We start from the raw sequence: 27,689 nt of genomic DNA on the forward strand, positions 1-27,689 counted from the left end.
TGTCAGAGGCAGGATGTCAAACTATCCATTGTACCATACCTCTTCTCAAAACTCCATTATAGCATGGCTATGGATAAGATGATGTTGACTTGGATGGACCAGGAGTGAAATTATATCCACAGAACCATGACAACCACATAAAGAGAAGTCTAACAGGGCAGTTAATTTGTAACATGTTTGTTAGTTTAGCTTCTAAAGCCAATATTAAGGGAAAGAAGGAATGGCCTTTTGTTTTCTAATTTTTAAATTTTAAAAATTCAGATTTCACATTCATAGGTTGCATCAAAAAAAGTATTATCTTAGATCATTAAATAGCCAAAAAATGTCACACCTGCCTGCTTCAAATTAACTGTGTGCATCAATGTTTTCCATATACTATCTCCAATATGAAACAACTTGGGGAAGGACATGGTCTCCCAACCTCTTTGCTTCGCTAAGGTCTCCTTCCTTTTGCTTCCTCCTGTTTTGAGACAGGATAGGGACTATCGTTTTGTGTACTCAGAAAGGACTATGAACTTATTATAAATAATGATAAGAAACAGTAAGGAATAAACAAAACTGAAAATTCAACATGCTTGAATTGGTTGTTGGTGGTTATAACTTTTCTCTTACTCAGAGGAAATCCAGTTACTGTATTCTTTAATAAAGGGCCCTTACAATGAGGTTGTAAAGGGCACCAATTGTTTTTAAATAAATGCTCCAACTAGGTTATTAATGAATATTATTTATGCATCCATCATGTACTAGGCATATTAATGAATATATTGAAATTATGCTGTCTTGGAACTTCTGCTACAAACTGCCAGAATTAAGTTTTCTTTAAGCCTAATATTTCAACCGTTTTCATCCTAAAACTTTCTCTTAGTTCAGGTTGCATAGACCTTCAATGCTGTATCCACTCCATGTGTTTTACAACTTTAAATTTTGTTTGGAAGTAAAAATGAAGGGTGAAACATATTTGCAAAATCTTGAACATACTCTTAAGGAAACAAAATATGTATCTTGAATAGCTGATGAAATTTTTTTTTTAAAAAACAACTCAATTTTGCATAGCTTCACAAACCCCAACTTCATAATCTAATTACTCAAATGGCACAAAGGACTTTTAAAGTGCATTTGCTAACTTTAAGGCTATATTTATATTATGGTCTTAAGAAAAATAATAAAGCTGGAAAAATAAAATAAATTCACTATCAGTGTATACAGTGAATCACCTCTCACTCTCTGAAGCAAAATTGGGCTAAACACAGGTTACGATATGACAACTTGAATTTTAAGGCATATTTTCATTTTGTTTAGAAGTTTAAAATATTACTATGGCTTTTGGTATGAAAGTTCTTGTGGGATTCAGTAACAGAGAAAACATTTTAAATACAGTGTTATCCATGTCTTATTAACCATTTAAAAATATAAATACAAATATAATAAGCAGCAGTAAAATCAAGAATTAAAAACATTCTATGTCACATACAAGTAGTTTTTATCAGTTTGATAGTACTCTAATTTAGCTCTCAGCACATGTAGAGAAGGCAAGAAAGGAATACTGGTTTCCTTTGCATAATATGTCAAAAATGTATTTTTTTCATTGTTTTATCAGTAAGAAGTATGTATCTATGTTATGGAGGTCAAGGAGAAAGGAAAGCAGGGAGTAACCAGAAGGAACAAAGAGATAGAAGGATGGGGAGAAGAAAGTCAAGGATATTACAAAGAGGGATGTAGGAGAGCAATAAGGCCACCCATTCAAGAAGGAAGGGCTGGGAGATGCAGGTAGATATAATTTCATGGGCACCACTGAATCTTGATACCTCAGCAAGAGGAATACAATCAGACAGAAGGTTGTAATCCTTGGTATCTTGGATTGTATCCTCTCTATCCAAGTGTCAGGATACAATATCTCCTATCAGGAAATCTAAGCCACAGGAAATAAATGATGCCTGTGCCAGGACATCAAAATATACAGATTTTTCCCTTCTTAACCTTAATCACAAGGAACCTTGGTGGGCTTTGGGGTAAAATAAATATTACACCATCACTTGATGTACTGGAAAGAAAATCAATATATCCTGAGACCTTTCAAGTATGGAGTATTCTGTACTCCATCTCGATAGTTCTTGAATTAGTGTGGCTTTTCATGGCAATAACAAAATCAAGAATCATTAATCTGCTAACATTTTGAAAGACTTTTAATTACAGCAAGAATGAATGACACGTTGGGGCAGTAAGTGTGAAAAATGGCAGTATGTTGGGAAAATGTAAAAACTATTTTCAAATAGCTCTACAGAGTAATCTTTATTTCTAAATTTTCATTATTTCCGTAGATTACTTTAAAGCAATGAGGCAGTCTATACTCTTCTCTTGTCAAACTATTGGCATCCAATCATATATTTTGTTTTGAGTGGAAAAGATGAAAATTATTTTCTAGCTCCTTATTTTGGCATGGTATCCAATTTGAATAAATGAGTAGATGAAACATAGATGGGAAATAAGCACCCTGTCCTTAAACAAAAACACAATTTAACCTTCTTCTAGACTAAGTCTTTTCAGTTTCTTTAGAGGAAAATGATAGAAAAGCACATGCTATGCAGAACTTAAAATGATTATTTAATTTTTTTTTGCAAATGCCTTTAGATATGAAATAAAATGCCACAACTAAATACAAGGTAGAAGCCAAATTATTTCCTTCTACTTAATTACACTAAAAAAAACTACAAAAAGTATTTTGTAAACATGCTACTAAAATTTTTCTAACAGTGGATTTTCTTGAAAAATTAAAATTCACACACAAGTTACAGATAGGGTTTTACCTTCAATGATGGCACTAAAGTAAAAAAAAAGTTATTTTCATTCTATTCTCTTTTCTTAAGATCTTCATTATACTATCACCAGAACTTCAGAAATTATTACTTCAAGCTACTTGAAGGAAAAGGGTAGGTATACCAACTATCTGCTGTGATAAATGTATAAGTTAATTTTTAAAAAAAATCAATAAAACAGAATAATGGAAATCTGTGCAACCAAATGCAGAAACAGTTCAAAGTACTAAAAGCCTTTACTGACTTCATATCAGACACCAACTCTACCATCCAGAAGTTGGAAAGTTTTCTAAATAATACAAAAATACCCCCCCCTCCCGAAAGATAAGTTATTTAAAGGAAGGAATACAAATCCCTGAGTAAGCCATAGACAACAGATATAATGGACCTAAGAAAATAGATTATCTAGGACCAGACATATACTATTCAACTAGTCAATATATGTGTGCATACAATTTATATGCAACCATAAAAAGATTTTACATAAACATATATATGTATAACATACATATGCACATTCACATATGCACACATACAAGATTGAGGGCAAATGCTTATATACATAAATTATAAAAACAAAGGCCCAAGTCAGGAAAATATGCATTGCAGAGATACAAGTTTAAGACATATAAATACATGTGTTTTACTGGAAACCCTTTCAAACTTGGTACTATTTGAAACAATAGTACTACTTTTCTGTATGAAGTTACTCTTTCAAAAGATGTCTTTCCAGAACCATTAAGGGATAGTATGTCTTTACTATAAAATGGAAGATTACTCTAGGAGCTCTGTTATGCCTGTACAATGCATTAAATGAGAAAGAATGAAAGCAAACTCTCAAGATCAATACTAGTAAATTCCTCTACCACATATATGTCAGTTCAACCAAAAAATGACACTTTTCCCGTTACCTGGAGTCCAACAAAGAGCAGTTGTGTGTATGGATATCAAGTGTTTCAAAAAAGGAATGGATGCTGATCGATGAAATGTTATATCCATGGTATATAGCTAGGTTTTAAAGTTGTGGAGGCAGTTATGAAGAATTTGAGCTTTTGGGGCTCCATTTTGTTCACTCTGCTGGTGAACTTTCATGATTAAAGCAAGGGTTGGCAAATATTAATCTATTTGTCTCCTTATTCTTGAAGAAACTGGGGATCTGAAAAACTTCCAGAAACATTTTCCTTCATTTATTTTCTCCATTTTCTTCTCTAGCAGCAGATTTAGGGTTTTGTTTGTTTGTTTGAAAAGTACATAACCAGGATCACAGGAACCTTGTTTTTAGTGTACCCCTTCCATAATATCACTAAGAGTAACAAAATTTGAACAGCAGGCATGAGATTTACATCTGAAAACAAAGTGTTTCTGTGAAAAGTCCAAGATCAAAAAACTAAGGGATAGGAAATGATATAGAGTTTTAACCTCAGATACAATTCTTTATGACCACAATTTAAAAGCTTTCTGATTCTAGAAAGGATTTTAAGCAGTTTTCATTTCAAATAAAATCTATTCTTTGGATTGACTAATGAAATTCTCGTGCATTTTCACGGAAATTCATATTGTTCTATGCACAGTAAAGGATGCACCAGAAGAAAAATAAGGAGCATTTTTCCAGGACTCAACTTCTGAGACCATTGTATCAATTCTCTTGGTCCACAAAATTCGATACTGTACTAAATAACATTGTCTTTTTTTAATAATAGCAAGAGATTCCTTGCATAGCTTTCACATTGACCTTTGTGCGTCCTGAGACCGCAGAGGATCTAAGCCCAATCTGAAACAGCCCTATGAAAATATGGAAGAATAATGCAGTATCATGTGACTAGACAACTATGGGGTTATTGGGGTCAACTCTAAAACATGTTTACTTACACACCTATACAAGGATTTCATTATGCCACATGCTTTTTCTCATTAATTTGTTTTCATTAGTTCTCTTTTAGGCACTGAGATTTTTGGCAACTGCAACTCCTGCCAAATGGCTGAATTACACTGCTTGGTCCATAGGTAGAAATAAGTGGATATGATGAGCCTCTGTCTTCTGAAATTTGACTTTGCTTAATGGTAGACAAAGGATGTGAGCTATTCAGAGCACATCCCAAAAGATGAGCAAGAGGTTCAGTGTTCAGGACACAAAGACAATTTGAACTACCTTCAGCTGTTTCTCATAAAAATCCTAAACAGATAAAGCTACATGTTGTTAACAAAAATGCTTTCTTAATAGAACAACAGGAGGGGTTTTAATTTAAATACAGAAGTCTATGAAAGTAACCTGGAGAGCAACTCCTTAATTTTTTTAAAGCAGCAATCAAAAAGGGGAAAAGGGGTAGGCTACCATTTTTGGAGTGCACCATAGCAAGGAGGCATTCTGGCCTGCAGCAGTGAACCAAGAGGAGAGGAGATGGCAAGAAGTCCCTCTCAGTTTTCAGGATGGCGACTTGGATATGGATGCCCATGTTCTTCGTTGCACCATTTTGTATAACCCTTGGCAGGGCTCAGATCAGTGCGGATGAAAAAAGTTTGCTTTTTACCAGGGCATACCTGTCCGTGATCTTTTTCTTTGCTTTTTACAAAGGCAATAGATGGGAAATACAAATAAACCTGGAAAAAAACATGCAATATGTATTAAAGGTACACGTTATACCATGAAGTTTATATTTTTTGTGATTTATAAACTATACATAAGCTATCATCCTTTAGATGTTATTCAAAAATTATTCAAAAAAGTCATTGAGAATCCCTTCCAATTTGTGAGAGGATCAAAGACTCCACCCACAAGTTGTTAAACGCTACACTCACTTTACAAGGATCTGGCTTTAGGGAAGGCAGAATGCTATTTCATATCCTGTACCATTCCTTTTCTTAGACCATATGGATAGTTGACTTTATAGTAGGCATATTCCTTTGAATAATTTTTCTATGATGATTTCTTACTTTAGCCAAATGAAAATATTTGACTCTTTAAAAATATACTAAGGTAAGACTTCAAAAGCTTATTACAAATAAATTTCCATGGCCAAATATTTCAACGGATTTTGTTTTCTTCAAAAAAATCCACAATAATACTGGATAGGTTTCATGTGTTACTTCCTCACTGTGATTATTTTCATGTTAAATACTATATTTATATAGGTCACTTTAGCTGAAATAAATGTCTAAAGAAGACTAGACTCTTATTTTTTTTTGATGCTAGTCAAAAAATAAATTTCCCAAACTATTAAGCCTATAATTATAAAAAGATAGAAAATTTGATAGTGAATTATCTATTAGACTAAATCTACTGCCTCTACCAAAGTCTTACTCTGATGCCTCATGATGATGTGGATGTGGCCCTAGTTCTCTAAGACCATTCCAGGGGAGGCAAGCACTGTCAGGACCTATGGTGGCTTTAAGTACAAGTCTAGTAACAGTCTGTTTCTCTCATCTTGGGACTTGCCTAGCCAGGTACAGAAATGCCCATCTCCATAAGGCTTGCCAGAAAATCATGATATATTTTGAACACGGCAACTCACGAAGACTACCTACTAAGGCATGGCAGGGTCACAACACATGTGCATTATAATGAAATTGCAAGGGTTTTTTTAAGTGCTAAAGCATGCTATCCTGAACTTTTTAAAAAAAATCAAACCTATAATTTCATTGGTGTAGATAGCTCCCAATAAGGAACTTCGACTGATACAGATGGGCATCTTCTCTGTAATTTGTAGTTTCAGAGAGTTGTCTGGAGTTACTGAGAGATTAAGTGACTTGACCATGGTCATAAAGTCAAGGTATATCAGAGGTGGGACTTGAACTCAGATCTTTCTGCCCTTTGAGACTAGCTTTCTATTCACTATACCACACTTCCTCTAAGTCTGAATTTTTTTTTTTTGCTTTTTGGCAGGGCAATTGGGGTTAAGTGACTTGCCCAAGGTCACACAGCTAGTACAAGTGTCAAGTTCAAGTGTCTGAGGCCGGATTTGAACTCAGGTCCTCCTGACTCCAGGGCCGGTGCTCTACTCACTGCGCTACCTAGCTGCCCCCCTCTAAGTCTGAATTTAATAATTATAATTAACAGTTCATATTTATATGGTGTTTTAAAGGTACGCAAAGCAATTTCCTCAAAAGAACAATGTCATTTGGTTAATATAGGTAAGTTTATCCCAATATAATAGATGGGAAAACAGAGGTTTGGAGAGATGAAGTACCTTTTGCCCAAGTACACAAAACTTGTATCACAGCTGGGACGCTTTGACTACTGCTCTTCACAATAGTGGGATGACTATTTTCCCAAATAATTAATTTTTCTACTACTAGAACAAAGCTAGTTCTTCCAAATGGTTAACAGAATATGTACATTCATACTATGTGATTCCTGTTAGTCTACTTGTTCTCATGTTTTCATTATTCTGAAAGAGTTCCCATCTCAGGAACATATAACTGAGGAAAGAAAATTAATCTTACCTATTACAATGGTTATGGCCCCAAGTGCCAGTCCCAAAACCAGGATCAGAGGTGCAATGATTAATTTTCCAGCTAAAAAAGGTAATAATGAAAAAAATTACCATATATTTATACAGTTCTTTTCAAAGTATCTTACAACTTTTAATTAAATATTAATTTCAGCATTAAATACAACATATGTACAGATGAAAATACTGTTTTCTTTTGAAGTTTTTTTTTAAATCAGGTTGCCACTTCCATTTAGCAAATTTTAGCTTATTTTCATTCAACAACTTCATAGGATACACATTCACAAAACTTTGTAATCATGATTCTGCTATAGGTAAAACACCAAAACAGAACAAAGTCTCTAATAATAACTTACTTTTTTTAAGATCAGTGTCTTCTTGTGTTTAACTTTTACATATATACCAACTCAACTTTATTTTTAAGCTGGCAAAAGATTAAAAGTAGATTTATACTCACATTCTCCCTTAGAGGCCCTTTATACCAACAGACCATAGCAGAAGAGACAGGAAATTTGAAATGAGTAGTGAAAGAATTTAAACATAGAGAACACAGATTTAGAATTGAAAGGGATCTCAGACATCATAGGATCATAGATTTGGACTCAGAGGGGGCCTTAAAGGTCAGATAGAGCAATGCTGTCATTTTACAGACAAGGAAGCTAAAGCCCAGGTAGGTTGTAGCTTACCCCAGGTATAGACAAGTGAGAAGTAGATTTGGCCCAGTGCTTCAAACTCCAAATCCAGCATGCTATACTGTATTATGTGATTGAATGAATAGAAGAATGAATATTCCCTACAACCACGTGATTAGCTCCAGAAACAGTATAAGACTTTCACCTATAAACAGCAATAGCTGGATGATCCTGAGATGTTTATAAGTACCTATATTTATCTTCTCATCTGCTCTTTTATAAATTTATTTATTTTTTAGTTTTCAACATGCATTTTTATAAAATTTTGAGTTCTAAGTTTCCCCCTCCTTTCCTTCCCCCCTTCCCAAGATGGCATGCAATCTGATATAGGCTCTACATGTACGATCATATTAAACACATTTCCACATTAGTCATATTGCGAAAGAAGAATCAGAACAAAAGGGAAAAACCATGAGGAAGAAAAAACAATAAAAACAAAAAAGGGAAAAAATAGTATGCTTCGATCTGCATTCAGACTCCATAGTTCTTTCTCTGGATGTAGACAGCATTTTTCCATCATGAATCTTTTAGAATTGTCTTAGATCATCGCATTGCTGAGAAGAGCTGAGTCTATCAAAGTTGGTCATTGCACAACATTGCTATTACTGTGTATAATGTTGTCTTGGTTCTGCTCACTTTACTCAGCATCAGTTCATGTAATTGTTTCCAGGTTTTTCTGAAATCTGCCTGCTCATCATTTCTTATAGAACAATAGTATTCCATTACATTCATATACCACAACTTTTTCAGCCATTGCTCAATTGATGGGCATCCCTTCACTTTCCTATTCTTTGCCACCACAAAAAGGGCCACTATAAATATTTTTGTACATGTGGGCCCTTTTCCCATTTTTATGATCTCTTTGGGATACAGACCTAGTAGTAGTGGATCAAAGGGTATGCATAACTTTATAGTGCTTTGGGCATAGTTGCAAATTGCTCTCCAGAATAGTTGAATCAGTTCATCATTCCACCAACCATGCATTAGTTTTCCAATTTTCCCACATCTCCAGCATTTATCATTTTCCTGTTTTGTCATGACTACAGATAGCTTTGATTTCTTCACCCAAAAACTTCCTGTTCATATCCTTTGACCATTTATCAATTGGGGAATGACTTGTAGTCTTATAAATTTGACTTAGTTCTCTATATATTTTAAAAATGAGGCCTTTATCAGAAATACTTCCTGCAAAAATCATTTCCCAGCTTTTTGCTTCCCTTCTAATCTTGGTTGCATTGGCTTTGTTTGTGTACAAACTTTTAAATTTAATGTAATCAAAATTATCCATTTTACATTTCAGAATGGTCTCTATCTCTTGTTTGGTCATAAATTCTTCCCTTCTCCATAGATCTGACAGGTAAACTATTCCTTGCTCTCCTAATTTGCTTATAGTATCACCCTTTACGTGTAAATCTCATACCCATTTTGACCTTATCTTGGTATAGGGCGTAAGATATTGGTCTCTGCCTAGTTTCTGCCATACTATTTTCCAATTTTCTGAGCAGTTTTTGTCAGATGGTGAGTTCTTATCTCAGAAACTGGACTCTTAGGGTTTATGAAACAGTAGATTACTGTAGTTATTGACTACTGTGTCTTGTGTACCTAACTTATTTCATTGATCCACCACTCTATTTCTTAGCCAGTACCAAGTAATTTTGATGATTGCCACTTTATAATACAACTTCAGATCTGGTGTGGCTAGGTCACCCTCCTTTGCATTTCTTTTCATTAATTCCCTTGATTCTGGACTTCCTGTTCTTCCAGATGAACTTTGTTATTATTTTTTCTAGCTCCATAAAATAATTTTTTGGTAGTTTGATTGGTATGGCACTGAATAAGTAATTTAGGTAGAATTGTCACTTTTATTATATTAGTTCGGCCTACCCATGAGCAACCGATATTTTTCCAGTTACTTAGATCTGACTTTATTTGTGTGAAAAGTGTTTTGTAATTGTGTTCATGTGGTTCCTGGGTTTGTCTTGGCAGACAGACTCCCAGATATTCTGTAAGGTCTACAGTTACTTTAAATGGAATTTCCCTTTTTATCTCTTGCCACTGGAACTTGTTAATAATACATAGAAATGCCAATAATTTGTGTGGGTTTATTTTATATCCTGCAACTTTACTAAAGTTGTTAATTATTTCAAATAGATTTTTAGTTGATTCTCTAGGATTCTCTAAGCATAACATCATATTATCTGCAAAGACTGATAGCTATGGCCTATAGTAGAGCTGGAACTTTAATCACTCTGTCTACTCTTCTCATCTTTGCCTTTTTTCTGCTCTGCTGTTTATCCTTTCCAGTTATCCCCAAAACTGTCTTTGATGATTTGGACTTCTTTAAGGATTACTTCCATCGATTCTTCTTCACCAAAGACGAATCCCAGCATTATACTCTGGAGGATCAATTGCACTTCTTGCAGCATTTCTTCAGGCTGGAAGAAACTGGCTGGGTGGATGAGCCCACAAAGGCCATCATAAGGCAGCCTCAATGTGGGGTCCGTGATATTCTTGACTTCTCATTTTTTCTGGGAAGCACAAAATTAAAAATAACCCCATAACCTACGGTATCATCAATTATCCAAAGGGCATGGATTGTAGGACAGTTGAAAAGATCTTGCAGAAGGCAGCAGAAGTCTGGAGCAGTGTGACACCCTTGAAGTTCCAAAGAGTGTATAAACAAGATTCTGATATTGATTTTGCTTTCCTGGATGGAGATCATGGAGATGCCTACTCCTTTGATGGAAAACAAAACATCCTAGTGCATGCTTTTGCCCCAGCTTCTGACTACCAAGGAGCTGTCCACTTTGACAGAGATGAAAAACGGTCATATTCTGAGGAGAGAACGAACCTCTTCCTGGTAGTTGTTCATGAGATAGGCCATGCCCTGGGCCTGGGACATTCTCAGGATTCAGACTCCATCATGTTCCTTAACTATCAATATGAGTACCCAAGACTCTTCAGGCTCAGTGGTGATGATATAACAGGGATCCAGGTCCTTTATTATTAAGGGAAAAAGAAAATGCCATATCCTGAATATCCTGAAGTTCTAGGCTTGATGCACATGATCCTTTTCCATAGAAAGTATAAAATGCCCTAACCCAGGAAGCAAACTAATAACTCTTGGGGAAATGTTTCCTATGTTACCTTTGAGGCCTGCTGGAGCTAAGATCCAAAGTATTGGGAGAGGAATGGTCTAATTTAGAATTTGAACTCTGAACAACAGAACACAGAAAGGTGTATTTTAAATATGAAACTGAATGTCCATTTTCTATGGCCTTTTTAAAAAAGTATGTAAATAAATTGTACATATTATTTCTAAAACAGCAACAAAAACCCCAGGAATGAAGAGTGGTAGCTTTGTTTCTTCATTGCCTATTCTAATTCCTTCGATTTGTTTTTATTCTCTTATTGCTAAAACCAGCATTTCTAATACACTATTGAATAATAGTGGTGAAAATGGACATCCTTGTTTCACTCCTGATCTTACTGGAAATGCTTCTAGCTTATCCCAATTACATATAATGCTTGCTGATGGCTTTAGATGGATCCTACTTATCATTTTAAAGAAAACTCCACTTATTCCTATGCTCTCTAGTGTTTTTAATAGGAATGGGTATTTTATTTTGTTAAAAGCTTTTCCCGGATCTATTGAGATAAGCATATGATTTCTGTTAATTTTGTTATTGATATGGTCAGTTATGCTGATAGTTTTTCAATATTGAACCAGCTCTTCATTCCTAGTATAAATCCCACTTGGTCATAGAGTTGATGATAATGATAAGTTAATGATAACTAATGATAACATCATGATAAGTTGATGTAATCTCTTTGCTAATATTTTATTTAAAATTTTTGCATCTGTATTCATTAGGGAAATTAGTCTATAACTTTCTCTGTTTTGGCTTTTCCTGATTTAGGTTTGAACACCATATTTTTGCCATAAAAAGAATTTGGTAAGACTCCTTCTTTGCCTATTTTCCCAAATAGTTTATATAGTATTGGAATTAATTGTTCTTTAAATATTTGGTAGAATTCACTTGTAAATCCATCCGGCCCTAGAGATTTTTAATTAGGGAGTTCACTGATTACTTGTTCAATTTCTTTTTCTGAAATCGGGTTATTTAAGTATCTTATTTCCTCTTCTGTCAACCTGGCCAATTTATATTTTTTGTTAGTATTCATCCATTTCATTTAGATTGTTATATTTATTGGCATACAGTTGGGCAAAATAGCTCCTAATTATTGTTTTAATTTCCTCTTCATTGGTAGTGAACTCACCCTTTTCATTTTTGATATTGGTAATTTGGTTTTTTCTTTTTGATTTTAAAAAATAAAATTAACCAAAGTTTTATCTATTTAATTGGTTTCTCATCTGCTCTTGCTGCCTAATTCTTTCTCCTCCCCTTTGCAGTATGAATTCATTTTAAATTGATGGCCTCTCTGAAGTAAAGCCAATTAGCATTGATTAAGTACCTACTATATACCGGACACTGTGCTAAGGCAAGAGGAAGGCCACATTTTCTAGGAAGCATTCCATGACCCTAACCTCTGGAAGTGAAAGTCATTTTTCCTTCCCCAGATTTCTTATGACATTTGTCTTGAACCTCCCCTTTGTACTTATCTCACTCCTCAGTGTATCATAGTAATTTGTGCCCTTGTCCTCTTTATGCTATAAGGTCCCTAAGAACAAGATTTATGTTATCTAGTACCATGGATCCTTAGCACCATGGAACAGAGCAAGCACTTAAATGTTTGATAGAGGAAGTTAAATAGTGGCTGCTGAATATTCAGGGGAAAAGTCTAGAGAGCTCACAAAAGAGTGTATAGATTATATAATATTCTAAACATTAGTCTTCCCCTTAAACTTCATCCGAAATGGGAAGGCAGCATGGCATCATGGATAAAGTAATGGAATTGAAGTCAGAAGATCTGGGTTTGGGTCCTGCCTCAGATATTTACTCTGTGTGCCCCTGAACAAGTCATTTGTTAATCTCTTTTAGTTTCAGTTTCTTCATCTGGAAAATTATATATAAGATCAATAATAATAGCATCTATACTACAGGGTTTTGTGAGAATCAAATGAAAATATGTATAAGGTGCTTTGCAAATGTTAAAGGCCCAAATAAATATTATCTATTATTATCATATTAGTCTTTTGTTTCCTGGATCAAAGAAAAAAGGAATCACCCAATCATAAATTATGTAAACAGTTGTCTTAATGAAATAGTCATGAAATTATGAACTGATAAAAACCACCAAGAAAAAAACATTTGAAATTTTAAGTAAAATATGTGTACAAAGGTTTAACCCTATGAAATATCCAATAGGAAGAAAGGTTAGACTACCAGGTTTTCTGATGTAAACCTATAGTCTTTGTACTTTTAAATTCGGGACTGAGAAATAAACAATAGTGAACTGCTATTTGTGTTGAAATTCTACCTTGTGGATAAGGCTTAGGAAGAATTTATCCAGCTTGCTTTGGGGAATGCATTCATCCACTGTATGATCATATTTGTTTTGACTAATTAAAATAGGATAGATGTTAAGTTTTGCACTTGGATTAAAAAATCAATTTCACAATCAAAATATAGAGGAAGTATGGTTAAATGGTGTTTTTTTTCCCTAAAAGATCCAGGGATCTGAGTTTACTGCAAGCTTAATATGCACCAGCAATGTTATATAGCAGCCCAAAAACCTAATGTAAACAGGATTATTAAGAGAAGCATAGTGTCCAGAACTAGGGAGGTGATTATTTTGCTGTGCTTTATCCTGTTAGGTCACATTGGGAGCACTCTGCTTGATTCTGGTTTCTTCAGTTTAAGAGAAGAGCCACAGAAGGATAACCAAAGTGATGAAGGATCTTGAATCCAAGGCATAATGAGGATCAGTTGGAGGAGGTGGGAATATTTAACCTCAAGCAGAGAGGAAGACATAATAAGTATTTTCAAATACTTAAAAGACTATCAATGGTTTGACTTATTCCACTTGGCCTCAGAAGGCAGAACTAGTAGCAATGGGTAGAGACTAAAAAAGTAAAATTTGGGGGAGGGGGAAACTTTCTAAAAATTAGAGATATCCAGAAGTAGAATGGTCTTCCTCAGGAGGCAGTGGCTTTCCCTCATGGAGGTCTTCAAGCTAAGGGTAAATAATCACTTCTTAGGTTTATTATAATGGGGTCAATTTTGGGAATGTGGATCATACTAGATTGGACTAGCTATTGATTCTGTGAGATCTTAAAAAGAATAGCTTTTAAAAGCTGTATTTTGACATTCCAATGTAAGGTGGTTTGGGAGTCTAGAATGGAGGTCTGGTGATGTTAGCAGGTACTTATTTCTAAATGAATTATTTAACAGTGTTTATGACAAGCTCCATTCATGTATAAACATATCTCATATACCCCATAATGAGAGGAACACTACTGACTTTGAAAGGATGTACATAAGAAACAAACTCCAAGAAAAAAGGCAGTAATTATTTCATCATTCTCTAGTAACCTTTATCAAAACACTCTGAATATGCATAAGTGACCCTTTTATACCATTTTAGTAAGACTGGTAGAACAGATATAATTACATCTCCTACACCAGCAGTAACATATCATAATTAAAAGAGGACACATGTCCTCGTTGGGATACAGGGTATCCCAAAAGTCTTAGTGTTGGGCTTAAGTTTTAATAGTTTAAAACTGAAACTAAAATTTTTGGGATACCAAAAATTAATTGCTGAATCAACCTTTTAAGCTATTACAGCTTAAAACAGCACTAGGACTTTTGGGACACCCTGTATAATCAATTAATTAGTCAACCTCTATTGCCAGCCTGAAAATGAAGGCTACTCCATGGTATATTTTAAAAGACACACCTATTCTATATACACATGTGGGTCACATATAGTGTTTTTTTCTTTTACAAAGACTCATTACTCGCAATCAGCAAAGGATTATTAAATACAGCTATTAAATAACATTTTTCAACATTTATTATTCAAATGATACTTTTTCAAATACATACTACATAAATCATACCAACAAAGTATTACAGAATGTCAATGTTAGAAGGGACCTCAGATACAATTTAGTTCAATCCATACCTGACTAAGGACTCCATTTACAGTATTTTCAGTTTAATTCAAACATTTAACAAGTGTTTACTACATGGCAAGGCCCTGATGTAGGCACTGTGTATACAGAAGAAAATGCAAAAAAAGCCCTTCCCCTCAAAGAGCTTACATTGTACTGGTGGGATCTGGCATGTACATAAATAAAAAAGGGTAATTTGAGGAGTGAGAGAACATTAACAATAGTAGGACCAGGAAGGGCTTTACATCGGAGGTAGCACTCAAAGGAAATTAGGGATTCAGTGGTGGAAAAAAAAGAACAAGAAACATTCCAGGCATTGATTGATGACAGATGGGATATCAAGTTCAGGAAGTACCTAGTAATAAGGGATGGCTGGAATATAGAGCATAGGGAGGAGAGGAGAATAAAAAATAAAACTAGAAAGTTAGGCTGGAGCCAGGCTGTGGAGGGTTTTAAAGGCCACACTGAGAAGTTTCTAAATGATTCTAGAGGAAATAAGACAGCTAGGAGAAGAAATGATGGGAACCTTGGGGGGAAAGGGACTCTATTATCAAAGAATATGTAATATAGGAGAAGAAAGATGGGCATAGTCTGAAATTCTCTAGAGTTTTGGAGAGCAGATTTGAAAAGTTCAAGGAAAGGACAGCCAGGATTTCTTGGACTAAAATTTTACATTTAAGTTAGCTCAAGAGGGCTGGTAAGCTCTCAAGAATGAAATTCTGAAGACCTAAAGATAAATGCTTTTATGAGGAGAAAAAGACAGAGATATCTAAAGAGAACAATGTGAATAGACAGGGAAGTCTTCCACCAACTTAAAATTTTAAAAGGATGTCGCAGAATCTCAGAGTTGGAAGGGAGCTCAGTGCCTTCTAGTTCAACAAATATCTGGACAAAAATAGCCTCTACGACATATTTAATGAGTAGTCATCCAGTCTTTGTTTGAAAACCTCCAGTGAGGGGGAACTTATGAACTTCCCAGACAGCTTGAGCAGCTCTAATTGTGAAGAAGTTTTTCTTTACCAACCTAGACTTATCTCATTTTGACTTTTAGCTATTGTTTCTAGCTTTGCCATCAGGGACCCAAGCAACAGCAGTTCAATCTCCTTTCCTTGTGAAAACCCTTCAGAGACTTGCATACAGCATCATGACCTCCCCACGTCTTCACTTCTCTAGGATAAATATTCATGTATTTTTCCTATGTCATGAAAGCTTTCTCCAAGTTAGCACGTTAAAATGTGGCACCAAAACCTGGCACAATACTCCAAATGTCCACCAATGTTATTCTTGTGCCAAAATGAACTTTTATATAAAGCTATTACTTGTCACTGACAGAAACAAAAATATATAAGGAAATATAAGATGTGCTCTGCAAATCATTGCAAAACTTTTGTTGCTTGTAGGTTCAAAGAAACACGCAAACAAGCTAGAAAGCTTTATAACTAACCTGCTGAGTATAATATATAGTTAAAAAAATATAAGCTGTTCATATTGGGGATTCACTTTCATATAAAATCCTTTTCGTTCTTATTTGTACATGGAGGTTATATTTGCTTCTATTTGTTAAATTCAGAATAAGAAAAAGATTTAACATTAAAAAAATTCTCCTTGCATTTTATATTTTCTAGAAGCAATCTTTCATCCTTTGTTGTTTGGTTGGCAGCCCTTGTGGCCAACTCCTGTGGCAAGTTGCTGTAGCAACTGCTTATTTGCCACACCTGTTCTGTTCTGAGAGCTTAGTCATGGAGATCTTCATAGCAAGGCTTCACCTATTTATAGCAGGCTTCCTGTCTTGTTATATGGCATTGAGTTAGCTACTTCTGACTGGCAACTGGCACATTCCTTTTAAAGCCTTTGTACAAAAAAGAAGTTGTCCACAGCTGTGAATTTTAAGCTGAATTTAAATATGAATTATTTCAAACCTCTTCCTGCTTCTCTTTTCTTTCCAAGAGACTTCACATTAATCCTCATCTTGACTCTTTATTGGTCACAGCATTCTCTAATCACCAGGGGTACTAACTGAAGTTTTACCTATTTATGCCAACTTTTACAGTGGTTTTACTACCTTTTCTTCCCATGAGACAATGGACTAGCTGCTTCTGACTAGTTTTTAGGAGCTTTATGGTAAAATGAAATGCTTGGGGACCTATATACTTATTCCAATGATACTATTCCTCCTCAAAAAACACTTTTGAAATTGTTCTCAGAGCCTGCAGCACATTCTTCAGAATATCTTTTATCTTTTGAGGGGAGATTTGATTTTGAGGAATAATTCTTTGGGGTCAAGTCACTAATCATACAATTTAAGAACACGCCAAGCACTGAGAGACTGGTGGAAGGAACTGAAGACATTTAGCCAGGAGGTGAGAAGAGTTAAGGAAGACATGATAGCTGTCTTTTAAGTATTTGAAGGACTGCCATGTGGAGGAGAGATTAGATTTGTTCTGTTTGGTCAGAAGGTAGAACCAGGAATGATGACTGGAAGTTGAAAATAGGCAAATTTAGGTTTGATGTCAGGAAAAATTTACTAACAATTAGAACTGTCTACAAGTGGCATGAGCTGCCGCAAGAAGCAGTGAGTTCCCCTTCCTTAGAAGTTTTTAAGCAAAAGCTGGATGATCACTTATTGGGTATGTGTACAGTGGGGATTCCTTTGGTGTTTGTATTGATTTATTTTTAAAAATTATTTTTATTTATTTCATTAAATATTTCTCAATTACATGTAAAAATTTTAGCAATCTCTTTTAAAAATTTTGAGTTCCAAATTCTCTCTCTCCCTCTCTCATCTCCTTCCTGCTTGAGAAGGCAAGCAGTTTGATTTCAGTTTTGCAAATGTGGTCATATAAAACATTTTCCACATTTGCCATGTTGCGAAAGAAAACACAAACAAAACAATAAACACAAATAATTTTTTTTAAAAAGTATGTTTTAATATGCATTCAGAGTTCATGAATCCTCTTTCTGGAGGTGGACAGGATTTTTCACCATGGGTCCTTTGGAACTGTCTTGAAACATTGTCTCGATTAGAGTAGCTAAGTCTTTCACAGTTGATCATCGTACAATAATTGCTGCCACTGTGCACAGTGTTCTCCTGGTTCTTCTAACTTCACTTTGCATCAGTTCATATAAGTCTTCTCAGGTTTTTCTGAAACCATCCTGCTTATTATTTCTTATGTCAAATGGCATTTCATCATAATCATATACCACAACTTGTTCAGCCATTCCCCGATTGATGGACATCTCCTTGATTTCCTATTCTTTGCTACCACAAAGAGCTGCTAAAAATATTTTTGTACAAATAGGTCCTTTTCCCTTTTCTTTAATATCTTTAGGATACATATCTACTAGTGGTATTGCTGGGTCAAAGGGAATGGCATAGCTTTATAGGCCTTTGGGCATAGTTCCAAATCTTGAGTGTCTAGCACAGCGTCAGGCACATAGTAGGCACTTAAAAATACTTATTGATGAAAATACCAGTTTCACTGTTTTATAATTACTCCTCTTAGTCTCTTTTCCTACAGCAATGCTGAATCATAGATATCCAGCAAACTAGAAAAGAAACTTCATTGGATACTAAATTGTCTTAATCCCAAGAATGGCTCTTCAGATCACATTTTTTATATTACCTTTTTATCCATCAATTTCTTATTTCAGTTCAACAAGCATTAATTGAGCTTCTACTTTGGACAAGGCACTTACTATTCCTTACTGGAAACAAAACTGCTTTGAAAGGCAACGTGTAGTGAGACCGAGAAAAAGGAAAGGAGGGTACCAATTACGGAAGAAATGTGTAGTCATCAATATACAGTAACTGTTATTGTTCTGTAAAGCTTGTTGAAAAATAGAACTTTCCTGAGTTGCAGACCTAAAGAATAAGAATACTTATGCAAACCAACTTAAGGGGAAAAAAACACTCACTTTCAACTATAGTTATAGTACTTCAAGGCATAGACACATATATGTATGTGTAGGTATATATGTAAAAACATGTAAATATGCATATGTATACATAAAATCACAGGTCCAGTCTCTATCCCTTAAGTATTTATATACATCACTTTCAAATATACACAGTTATAGTATCTCATCACATACACACATATGCATATTTGTATTATGTATGTATATACATTTGTATGACAGCTAGGTGGCACAGTGGATTGAGTGCTGGAATCAAGAAGACTCATCTTTATGAGTTCAACCCACCTCATATACTTACTAGCTGTGTGACCCTGGGAAAGTCACTTAACCCTATTTGCCTCAATTTTCTCATCTGTAAAATGAGTTGTATAAGGAAATGGCAAACCACTCCCTTATCTCTGCCAAGAAAACCCCAAATGGGGTCATGAAGAGTTGACACAACTGAAAAGACTGAACAACAACAAAAGTGAACCAGTTTAACATTACATGTATTTGACTAGCTAAGATACAGATTCACTTTTTTCTCCATAGTTTTCAAATACCAAACGAGGCTTTGTAATTCTGGTGTTAAGGATTGGTTCTTAGAGCTCAATGTACAATTAGAGTTCTTAGATGTACAATTAGGTTCTTAGAGTTCAAATGTACAATTTTGAGCCTTTCTATACCCTTGATGGCACCATTTTTTTTTTTACTGTCAAGTACAAACACTGATTCTATTTCCAGGTAAGAGAGGGATAAGTGCAGCATTATGCTGTCCATTTTTGAAAGTTTAATGACATGACAGTGATAAAGATTAGGAGGAGAAATTCAGAGCTCCTTATTATTATCTCACTATTCTATACACCAGACTAAACTATTAATTGCACCCTTTGCAGATTAAAAAATAAATAGGTTCAATACAGTGTAAAATACACCAAGAAAAAAGCTCTGCACTCAAGGGACTTACTCCCTATGCAGGGAGACAAAACTAATATACATAAAATAATTAGGGAATAATCATTGTTAAACTGCATTTTTTGGCTTTGGTTAATTTTGGAGTTTTTTGGCGGGGGAGGGCAATTGGGGTTAAGTAACTTGCCCAGGGTTACACAGCTAGTAAGTGTCTGAGGCCACATTTGAACTCAGGTCCTCCTGACTTCATGGCTGGCTCTCTATCTACTGTACCATCTTGCTGAGCCAGCTTTGGTTATTTGAAAGAAGAAGAGCTGGTAAAATCAGAAAAGGCTTTAAGGAGAATAGACAATTTTGGCAGAGGGAAAATCTACGAATAAAGCAGAGAGATAAAAATAATATCAGCAGCAACTACCATTGTAACATCTACATAGCACTTTTATGGTTTACTATTCTTTTACCGTAACAACCCTGTTTTTGAGGCATAGGAAGTAGAACAGCCCGACAGCAATGAACGATACATTTTTATAGTGTCAAAAGTTTAACATGAGGTCAGATTGTAGAGGTGCTTTGAAGTCAGGTGGGGAATTTGGAACTGATTTGATATACAATAGAAATTAATATACAAATTCTGGAGCAGAGAAATGATATTATGAAGGTGGAATTTTAGCAAGATTAGTCTAATAACAGGAGATACCATAGATTTGAGGAGTAATGTACTTGAAATGAAGCAAGATTCTCTAGGAATTAATAAGTTCTCAGTCCATGGAGGTTTTAGAGTTTTTAGAGAACATTCATTCTTCAGAGAAGAGCTGAATCACACTTGAGGTTCTTAGACTTTTTATGTGTATGGAGCTGTTTGGTGGTCTGAGACTATGGAAACTTTCTGATCATAATGTTTGTGTTCTACATTCATACTTGAAGGAAATGCTAAATTGTCAGTTAAGAGATTAGTGAAAATAAAGATGTAATTTTTCCCCCATTCAAGGTCATGGGTTCCCTAAATTAGATAATCTCTAATACTTGTTCTAATTTAGTAATTCCAGGACTGCATCCTATCTGGTGCTCAAATATCCTCAGATCATGCAATTTGGCTCTTTAGTGACATGATGTCATTGATTCTTTCTCTAGATGCTTACAATCATTTTCCTCTTTCCATAACTCATCTCATGAGTCATCATGTATTGAAAATTCATCCCCGAGCCTATATCCTTCAGAAAACCAATCCAGATTAGGTAGAACAGAGAATTTCTCCTCCCTTCAGTAATACTGTTTCTCTACCACTTGAAAGAATAAAAATTGGATAATGAATAAGCTAAATGGGGAACTCACATGTGGTCCAACTTGTTTCTTGTGTCTTTTGTACATTTTGCCTCCTGAAAAGCACATTGGGGGTGCTCAATTAAGCAAATAAACAAAGAAACCCAAATGCGCATTTTAATGGACTTTTGTTGGAATATACAGCTAAAAAAAGTGTTTCCTATTTGAATAGATCTTCCCAAACACCGAAATTCCCTGTTTAAAAAGAAAAACCCACCCTCACATGCCTAAGAAAATTATATTACAGTTGTCTTATGAAACAATAATTTGGTAGAACTATAAGGCAGAGATGAGGCACATAAAAAGGAAGAAACATAGCATAGAAACATGTCTCTGAGATTTCTACCATTTCTGAGATTCTATTGCATCCTCAGCACCTACATCCTTTGCATATATAAATGGATCGTACATGATGAAAGTCTACATTTTCCCTCCATTTAAGAATACAATGTAATTGGTTTTTTAAAAAGCTGTCATAAAATTAGAAAGGTGGAGAAAGTGTCAAAGAAAATATCTCAGGTTTTTAGAAACACTATATAAAAGTCCCATAAATGCTCTAAAATATTCTAAAAATAGAAAGTATTTAATCTATAGGTTTGGAAGAAGGGTCCACTTTTCAACAAAAGCAGAAATCCTCTTGTTTTTTAATATTTTGTTAATTTAAAAGCAGTGGCCATTGAACAATAGTGGCATGGAGAAAAAGTCTGATAGTACAGATGGAGAAAAACATAAAAGAAATACAATTGGGACAAAATCCTGATGATAAAACCCAAATATAGCTTTTAAGAAGCCACTTTCTTTCCCCATAAAGAATATTTGGTGGGGGCAGCTAGGTGGCTCAGTGAGTAGAGCACTGGCCCTGGAGTAAGGAGGACCTGACTTCAAATCCAACCTACATACTTCATACACTTACTAGCTGTGGGACCTTGGGCAAGTCACTTAACCCCAATTGCCTTACTTTCTGAAAGACATAAATTCGTTTAGATGCTGTAAATTCCTACAAAGAAAAGTTTAAAAGGTTATTGCCTGGGAAATTAAATTGTTTGCAGCATAGACTTTAAATTAACTTCTTGTTTGTGTGCAGGAAAAAGAAAATAATCTAACTGAAAAGATGGAGGTAGGGGTACCAAAGAAAAAACTCAGTTGAATTTCCATTTCATTCTCTAGCCCACAAATTTGAGACTAATATTTAAACTACTTGTTTCACGTGGTAGACTTCTGAAAAATCATATTATACACTTACCACATACTGAGCCTCGCACTAATCTCCTTAAATGCGGTCTCTCAGGGAGGTAGCGATATTTGCATCCAAATATACTGAGGTTTGATGTGTGGTCTCCAAAGAAGCGGAGTTGGCGATATCTCTCCCCACAGCGGTAACAGAAATTAGTGTTACATTGTGAACAGGTCATGTGGTCACATCCTTCTGTTCTCTGGATGTGGATCTTTATCAGTAAAATGGAAGTAAAGAAAAAGAGGAGGGGAAAAAGTATTAAAATGTTGATTAAATTAAAATGTAAATGAGCTGGAAAAAGTTAACTGTAAGTTCATAGATACAAAAGCATCTATCAGTAAGTTGTATAGTAAGCCCATTTACTGTCAGCCTCAAGCAGTTTTTCTGTGTGTTTCATATCTATGTGTACGCGCGCGCGCGCACACACACACATACACACACACACACCCCAAACCTGGCCAAAGCTGTACTTGTGCCAGATAGTTTAATTTCACAAAAAATTTCATATATTTTAAGTAAGTCCATCAATCAACAAGCATTTATTAAGTTCTTACTAAGTGCCAGGCATTATGGTAAGGGCTAGGGATCTAAAGAAAGGCAAAACCCAGTCCTTGACCTCAAGCAGATGGAAAGCAATCTGAGAGGGGAAGGTACTAGCATAAAGTAGGGATGAGGGGCGGCTGGCAAAGGTCTCCTGAAGAAGGTAACATTTCTGCTAAGTCTTGAAAGAAGGCAGGAAACTAAGAGGCTCCTACGAGGTAGCCAAACACTGCAGGCATGGTCAGGGAGACAGGAGTGTTTTCTTTGAAGAACTGCAAGTAGGCTAGTATAACTGGATAACAGAGTGTATGGAAGAGAGTAAAGTATAAAAAGACTGGAAAATTAGGAAGTGACCAGTTTATGATGAACTTTAAATGCCAACAATAGTTTAGAGGAGAAGGAACCACTGGAATTCACCGAGCAGGGGGTGACATGGTCAGACTTACGCTTTGGAAAAACCATGTTGGCAGCTGAATGGGATTGGGACGTTTATAATGAATGAGCAGAATGAAATTCATGCTTCACAGAGATACTAGAGGCAGAGAGTTCAGTTAGGAGACTATTACAATAATCCAGGTGAGATGTGATGACAGTCTGTATTAGGATTGTGACTGCATGAGTATGGAGAGAGGGGCATATGCAAGAAAAGTTGTGAAGTTATAAAACAAATAGCAACATCCAATAAGGGATTGGCTAAGTGGGATGAGTACAAGTGGGGAGTCATGGATGAAATAGGTTTTCAGCCTCAGTGAATGGGAGGATGGTGGTGTCCTCAAGAGTAATGGGGAAGTTGGGAAGAGGAGAGGGAAAATATGAATTCTGTTTTGGATAAGTTGAGTTTGAGATGTTTACAAGACATCTAGTTTGAGATGTCCAAAAAGCAGTTGCTGATGGATTTACTGATGCTCAGGAAAGAGAATAGGGCTGGATAAAATAGATCTGGGAATCATCTGTATAGAGACGATAAGTGATCCTATGGGAGCTGGTGAGATCCCTGAGGAAGACAGTATAGAAAGAAAAGAGGAAGAAACCTAGGATAGAACCTTGGGGTGGTGGGGAGGTAGTGTTAAGAGGAGGTAATAGTCCAGGGGTATGCTAACAATTGTTTAACAACCAGCTCTTTAAAAAAGTATAATATGCATCATAAACATTTTCTCCATTAAAGTCTAGACAACCAACAAAACAATAGCTCAAGCTCTCATTTGTAGCACTTGCTAATGTCTGAGGTGTAAATGCTTACACTGAAAATTTAACACTTGGCTTTTAGAAGCTGATACTGTCTGATTCCACCACATCCCTGGGGGACACCTATATCTACTGGGCTCTACATAGATGAAAAACCAGCAAAGTAGATTCAAAAGGAGAGGTCTATACAAGGAGGATGAGAACAGTGTCCAAAAAAAAAAACCTAGAGAGGAAAGGGTATCCAGGAGGATAAGGTGACCAATAGTATCAAGGGCTGCAGAGAGGTCATCAATAAGGATGTTGATTGAGAAAAGGTTATTAGATTTTATAATTAAGAAATCATTGGTAACTTTAGAGAAGGCAGTTTCAATTGAATAATGAGTTGGGAAGCCAGGTTGAAGAGGGTTTCGATTCTAGTGAGATGAGAGGAAATGGAGGCAATGATCATTAACAGCTTTCTCAAGACATTTAGCTACAAAAGAGAGGAAGGATGATAGTAAAATAGTAAATAAGAGAATAAAGGACAATAACCAATGTTACAGGATGTTGTTGGATCAAGTAAGAGGTTTTTTGTTTTTGTTTTTTCAAAGAATGAGAGAGAGATGGTTTTTTTGTAGGCAGGAGGGGTGACATTGAGGACAATTTGCTAGAGAAAATGTGAGAGAATGGGGTCAAGGGTGCAGAGGGATTAGTCTGGGGAAGGAAAAAAGATATTCTGTATATTTGAGAGGAGATTGGAGGAGGAGATTGTAAAAACTTGTTAGTTCTGGGGGAAAAAATAGTACTCCATGACTGTTATCCTGTTTTTCCTGAGAAATTAGATAATTATATGTTGTTCAGCTTGCTAGACATGGAAATATTAAGGAATGATCAGAATGAAATTGATGGTTCAGGTATGAAGTTGAATAAATGACTCCTTTAAAGACTCTTCCAATTCTAAGATTCAATGATAAATTGTATCTTCTGTATGTTCTGCCCGTTGGCAAGCAAAATTATGAGTGTTCAATTCAACAAACGTTTATTAATGTAAAAGCACTTTGGCAGCATCTGGGAATATAAAGATAAAATTAGGGAGTCTTTTCATAAAGTAAAGTTTTCCAAATTGTAGGAGGCAGGGCATGAAGCAATGGATAAAATTATTGGATATTTTTCACAACTCCCACTTAAATGCACTCAGTTTTTTTCAGCGAAGACAAAATTCAAATCAAAGTCAACAGGTGATACAAACAAGGCCAATTTATTCCAACTTTAGCAAATGTAGTGCTGTGATTATTTCATACAGTATGCTACAAAGTCAAATTTGAGTTGTTACATGTTAAATTTTAATGTGAATATAATCTGCTACCATTGCTATCCATTACTATATGCTTTTGAGACAGCTGAGTTGTACTATCATGATGCTTGTTCAATTAAATGTAAAGTGTGTATGCTTGAAGTTAAATCATTTTTGAGTAAAATTTAAAAGTACAGCAATCAGTCCTATTTCTCAACATCATTCATCTGGGTAAGCACAATATGATAAACCAGTTACAAAAAATCAAAACTGTAAAATGTTATAAACAGAAAAACTTGGGAATAAAGATACATACATATGTGTACATATGTGTGTGTATATATGTGTATTTATATGATAAATTGAAATTTTTGATAAATGTGTTTGAACCTGAAACACTTATTATGCTTTGAATATGCTAAATTCAATTAAATAAAGGGGAGTAAAAAGTTCTCTATGTTATCAAAAACAGGAATATTACTACTTTTCATGATTGTATGAAAAGAAGTTTGTTGTAGACGAAATACAGATATGATATCACTAATTGATATCAATTAGTGGTGGAAAAATAATTATGAGTAACAATATTAGCAATGATAGCATGATTTTAAAAATAGAAAGGTTTTTTTTTTCAGTTAACAAGTCTTTATTTTCTTTCCCTCTGACATTCCCTTCCCATTGAAAACAAACACAAAAACAAAATCCTTGTAACAAATATGCACAATCAAGCAGGATAAATTCCTGCGTTGGCCATGTCAAAAAATGTTTCAGTCTGCATGTTAAGCTCATCACCTCTTTGCTAGGAAGTTCATTAGCCCTCTGAAATTGTGATTGGCTACCACCATGAAATGATACCACATTTTGAGAAACATAGTGCCGAGAATTGAACGTGGTGTCCCAGATGTGGTCAGATCAAGGCAGAGTATGGCAGAACTACTGCCTTCCTTATTCTTGCCATTTTTTTTTTGCCAGAACTGCGATTTTATTGTTAAAGGGGCTCCTTGTGAGAAAGTTCTTCTGCCAATGTAGATCACCATTGCTCTTATCACATAGTCTTTAAAAGCTACTCTTCTCACTAATAAGAGGCTAAGTGACTTACCCAGTGTCACATAACTAGTATATGTCAAGGGTGACTTGAACATTGGTGTTTCTGATTTCAAGACTAGTTCTCATCTATTATACCCCTGCTTTCCCTCTTCAATACAGAGCTGAGGATGGGATTACTATCTTTTGCTGTTCTTTCCTGGTTTTCCCACCTGTTTGACTACTCTTTATTAAATTCATTTGTTAAATTCAATTGAATAAATGTATTTATTAAGCATCTACCATCTGTAAGAAGGCACTGTGCTGAGTACTAGAAATACAAAGAAAAAAAGAAACTAGTCCCTTCAATGATCTTATGCTCAACAGGGGAATACAACATGCACACCGATAAGTAGTTGTGGTACCCAAGGTTTTGTCCTGGGCTTTATTCTCTTTGTGATCTCATCAGTTCCTCCAGGCTCACTTATAATTTCTATGCATATGATTACCAGATATATATAGTCAGCCTTAATTACTCTCCTAAACTCCAGTCCCAAACCACCAACTGCCTACTGGACATCTCCATCAGAATATTCCATTAACATGTCCAAAATGGAACCCATCTTTTCTTCTATATGTGCACCTTCTTCAAATGAATTTTTTTTCCCTTTTGAGTGTGCCACCACCCTTCTAGCCACACAGACTGGGTCTTTGTGGAGACATGTGCTTCTACTACTTTAGAAATTATGATACTAACCAATCATATATCTACCACTCACCAGCAAAAATTGTTTTCTTATGGTAGGAGCATGTATGAGTATCTAATAATATTTGATCACATATATTTTGAGTATATATGTTATATACTAGTATATATTTGAGTTCATAGAACTCATTATGAATAGTAAATATATAAGTATAAGTCATAGTAATGGGGGGGAAGTTATCATATATCTGTAACTAGAGTGGGGCAGAAAGGATTTTTCCCAGGACAATTAAATTCAGGAGGGTGCTAGGGTCCTGACAGTACTAGCAGTTATTTAGTAGCCTGGAAACAAATGAGCTTAGCATCTAGATAGCGAGAATAATTTGTTAAAATAGGAAACTATAAGATGGTTATTCCAAACCCACCACACCTCAGGTGAATTTCTAGGCCTACTGGCCAGCTGGCCAGCCAGCTCTCCATTCCAAATCCTACCATCCATGGAATATTGTAGAGAACATTTTGTGCTATTCATCCCTGGTGCAAAAATTGGCAGTTATAAGTCTGG

General features: G+C 35.3%; 1 protein-coding gene across 1 annotated transcript in view; it reads right to left on the reverse strand.

The window, feature by feature from the left end:
- Nucleotides 1-4,000: 4,000 nt before the first annotated feature.
- RNF217 (ring finger protein 217) overlaps nt 4,001-27,689 on the reverse strand; it is a 146,651-nt gene continuing 122,962 nt past the window's right edge. Inside the window, exons 4-6 of the mRNA XM_036765824.1 lie at nt 22,407-22,608; nt 7,254-7,325; nt 4,001-5,411 (exon numbers count right to left, since the gene is read on the reverse strand). Of these exons, the coding sequence (XP_036621719.1) occupies nt 5,338-5,411; nt 7,254-7,325; nt 22,407-22,608 (348 nt within the window). The 3' untranslated portion in view covers nt 4,001-5,337. The remainder of the gene's footprint in view (nt 5,412-7,253; nt 7,326-22,406; nt 22,609-27,689) is intronic.

The sequence above is a fragment of the Trichosurus vulpecula genome, chromosome 7 (genome assembly GCF_011100635.1).
Source record: "Trichosurus vulpecula isolate mTriVul1 chromosome 7, mTriVul1.pri, whole genome shotgun sequence".
Lineage (NCBI taxonomy): Eukaryota > Metazoa > Chordata > Mammalia > Diprotodontia > Phalangeridae > Trichosurus > Trichosurus vulpecula.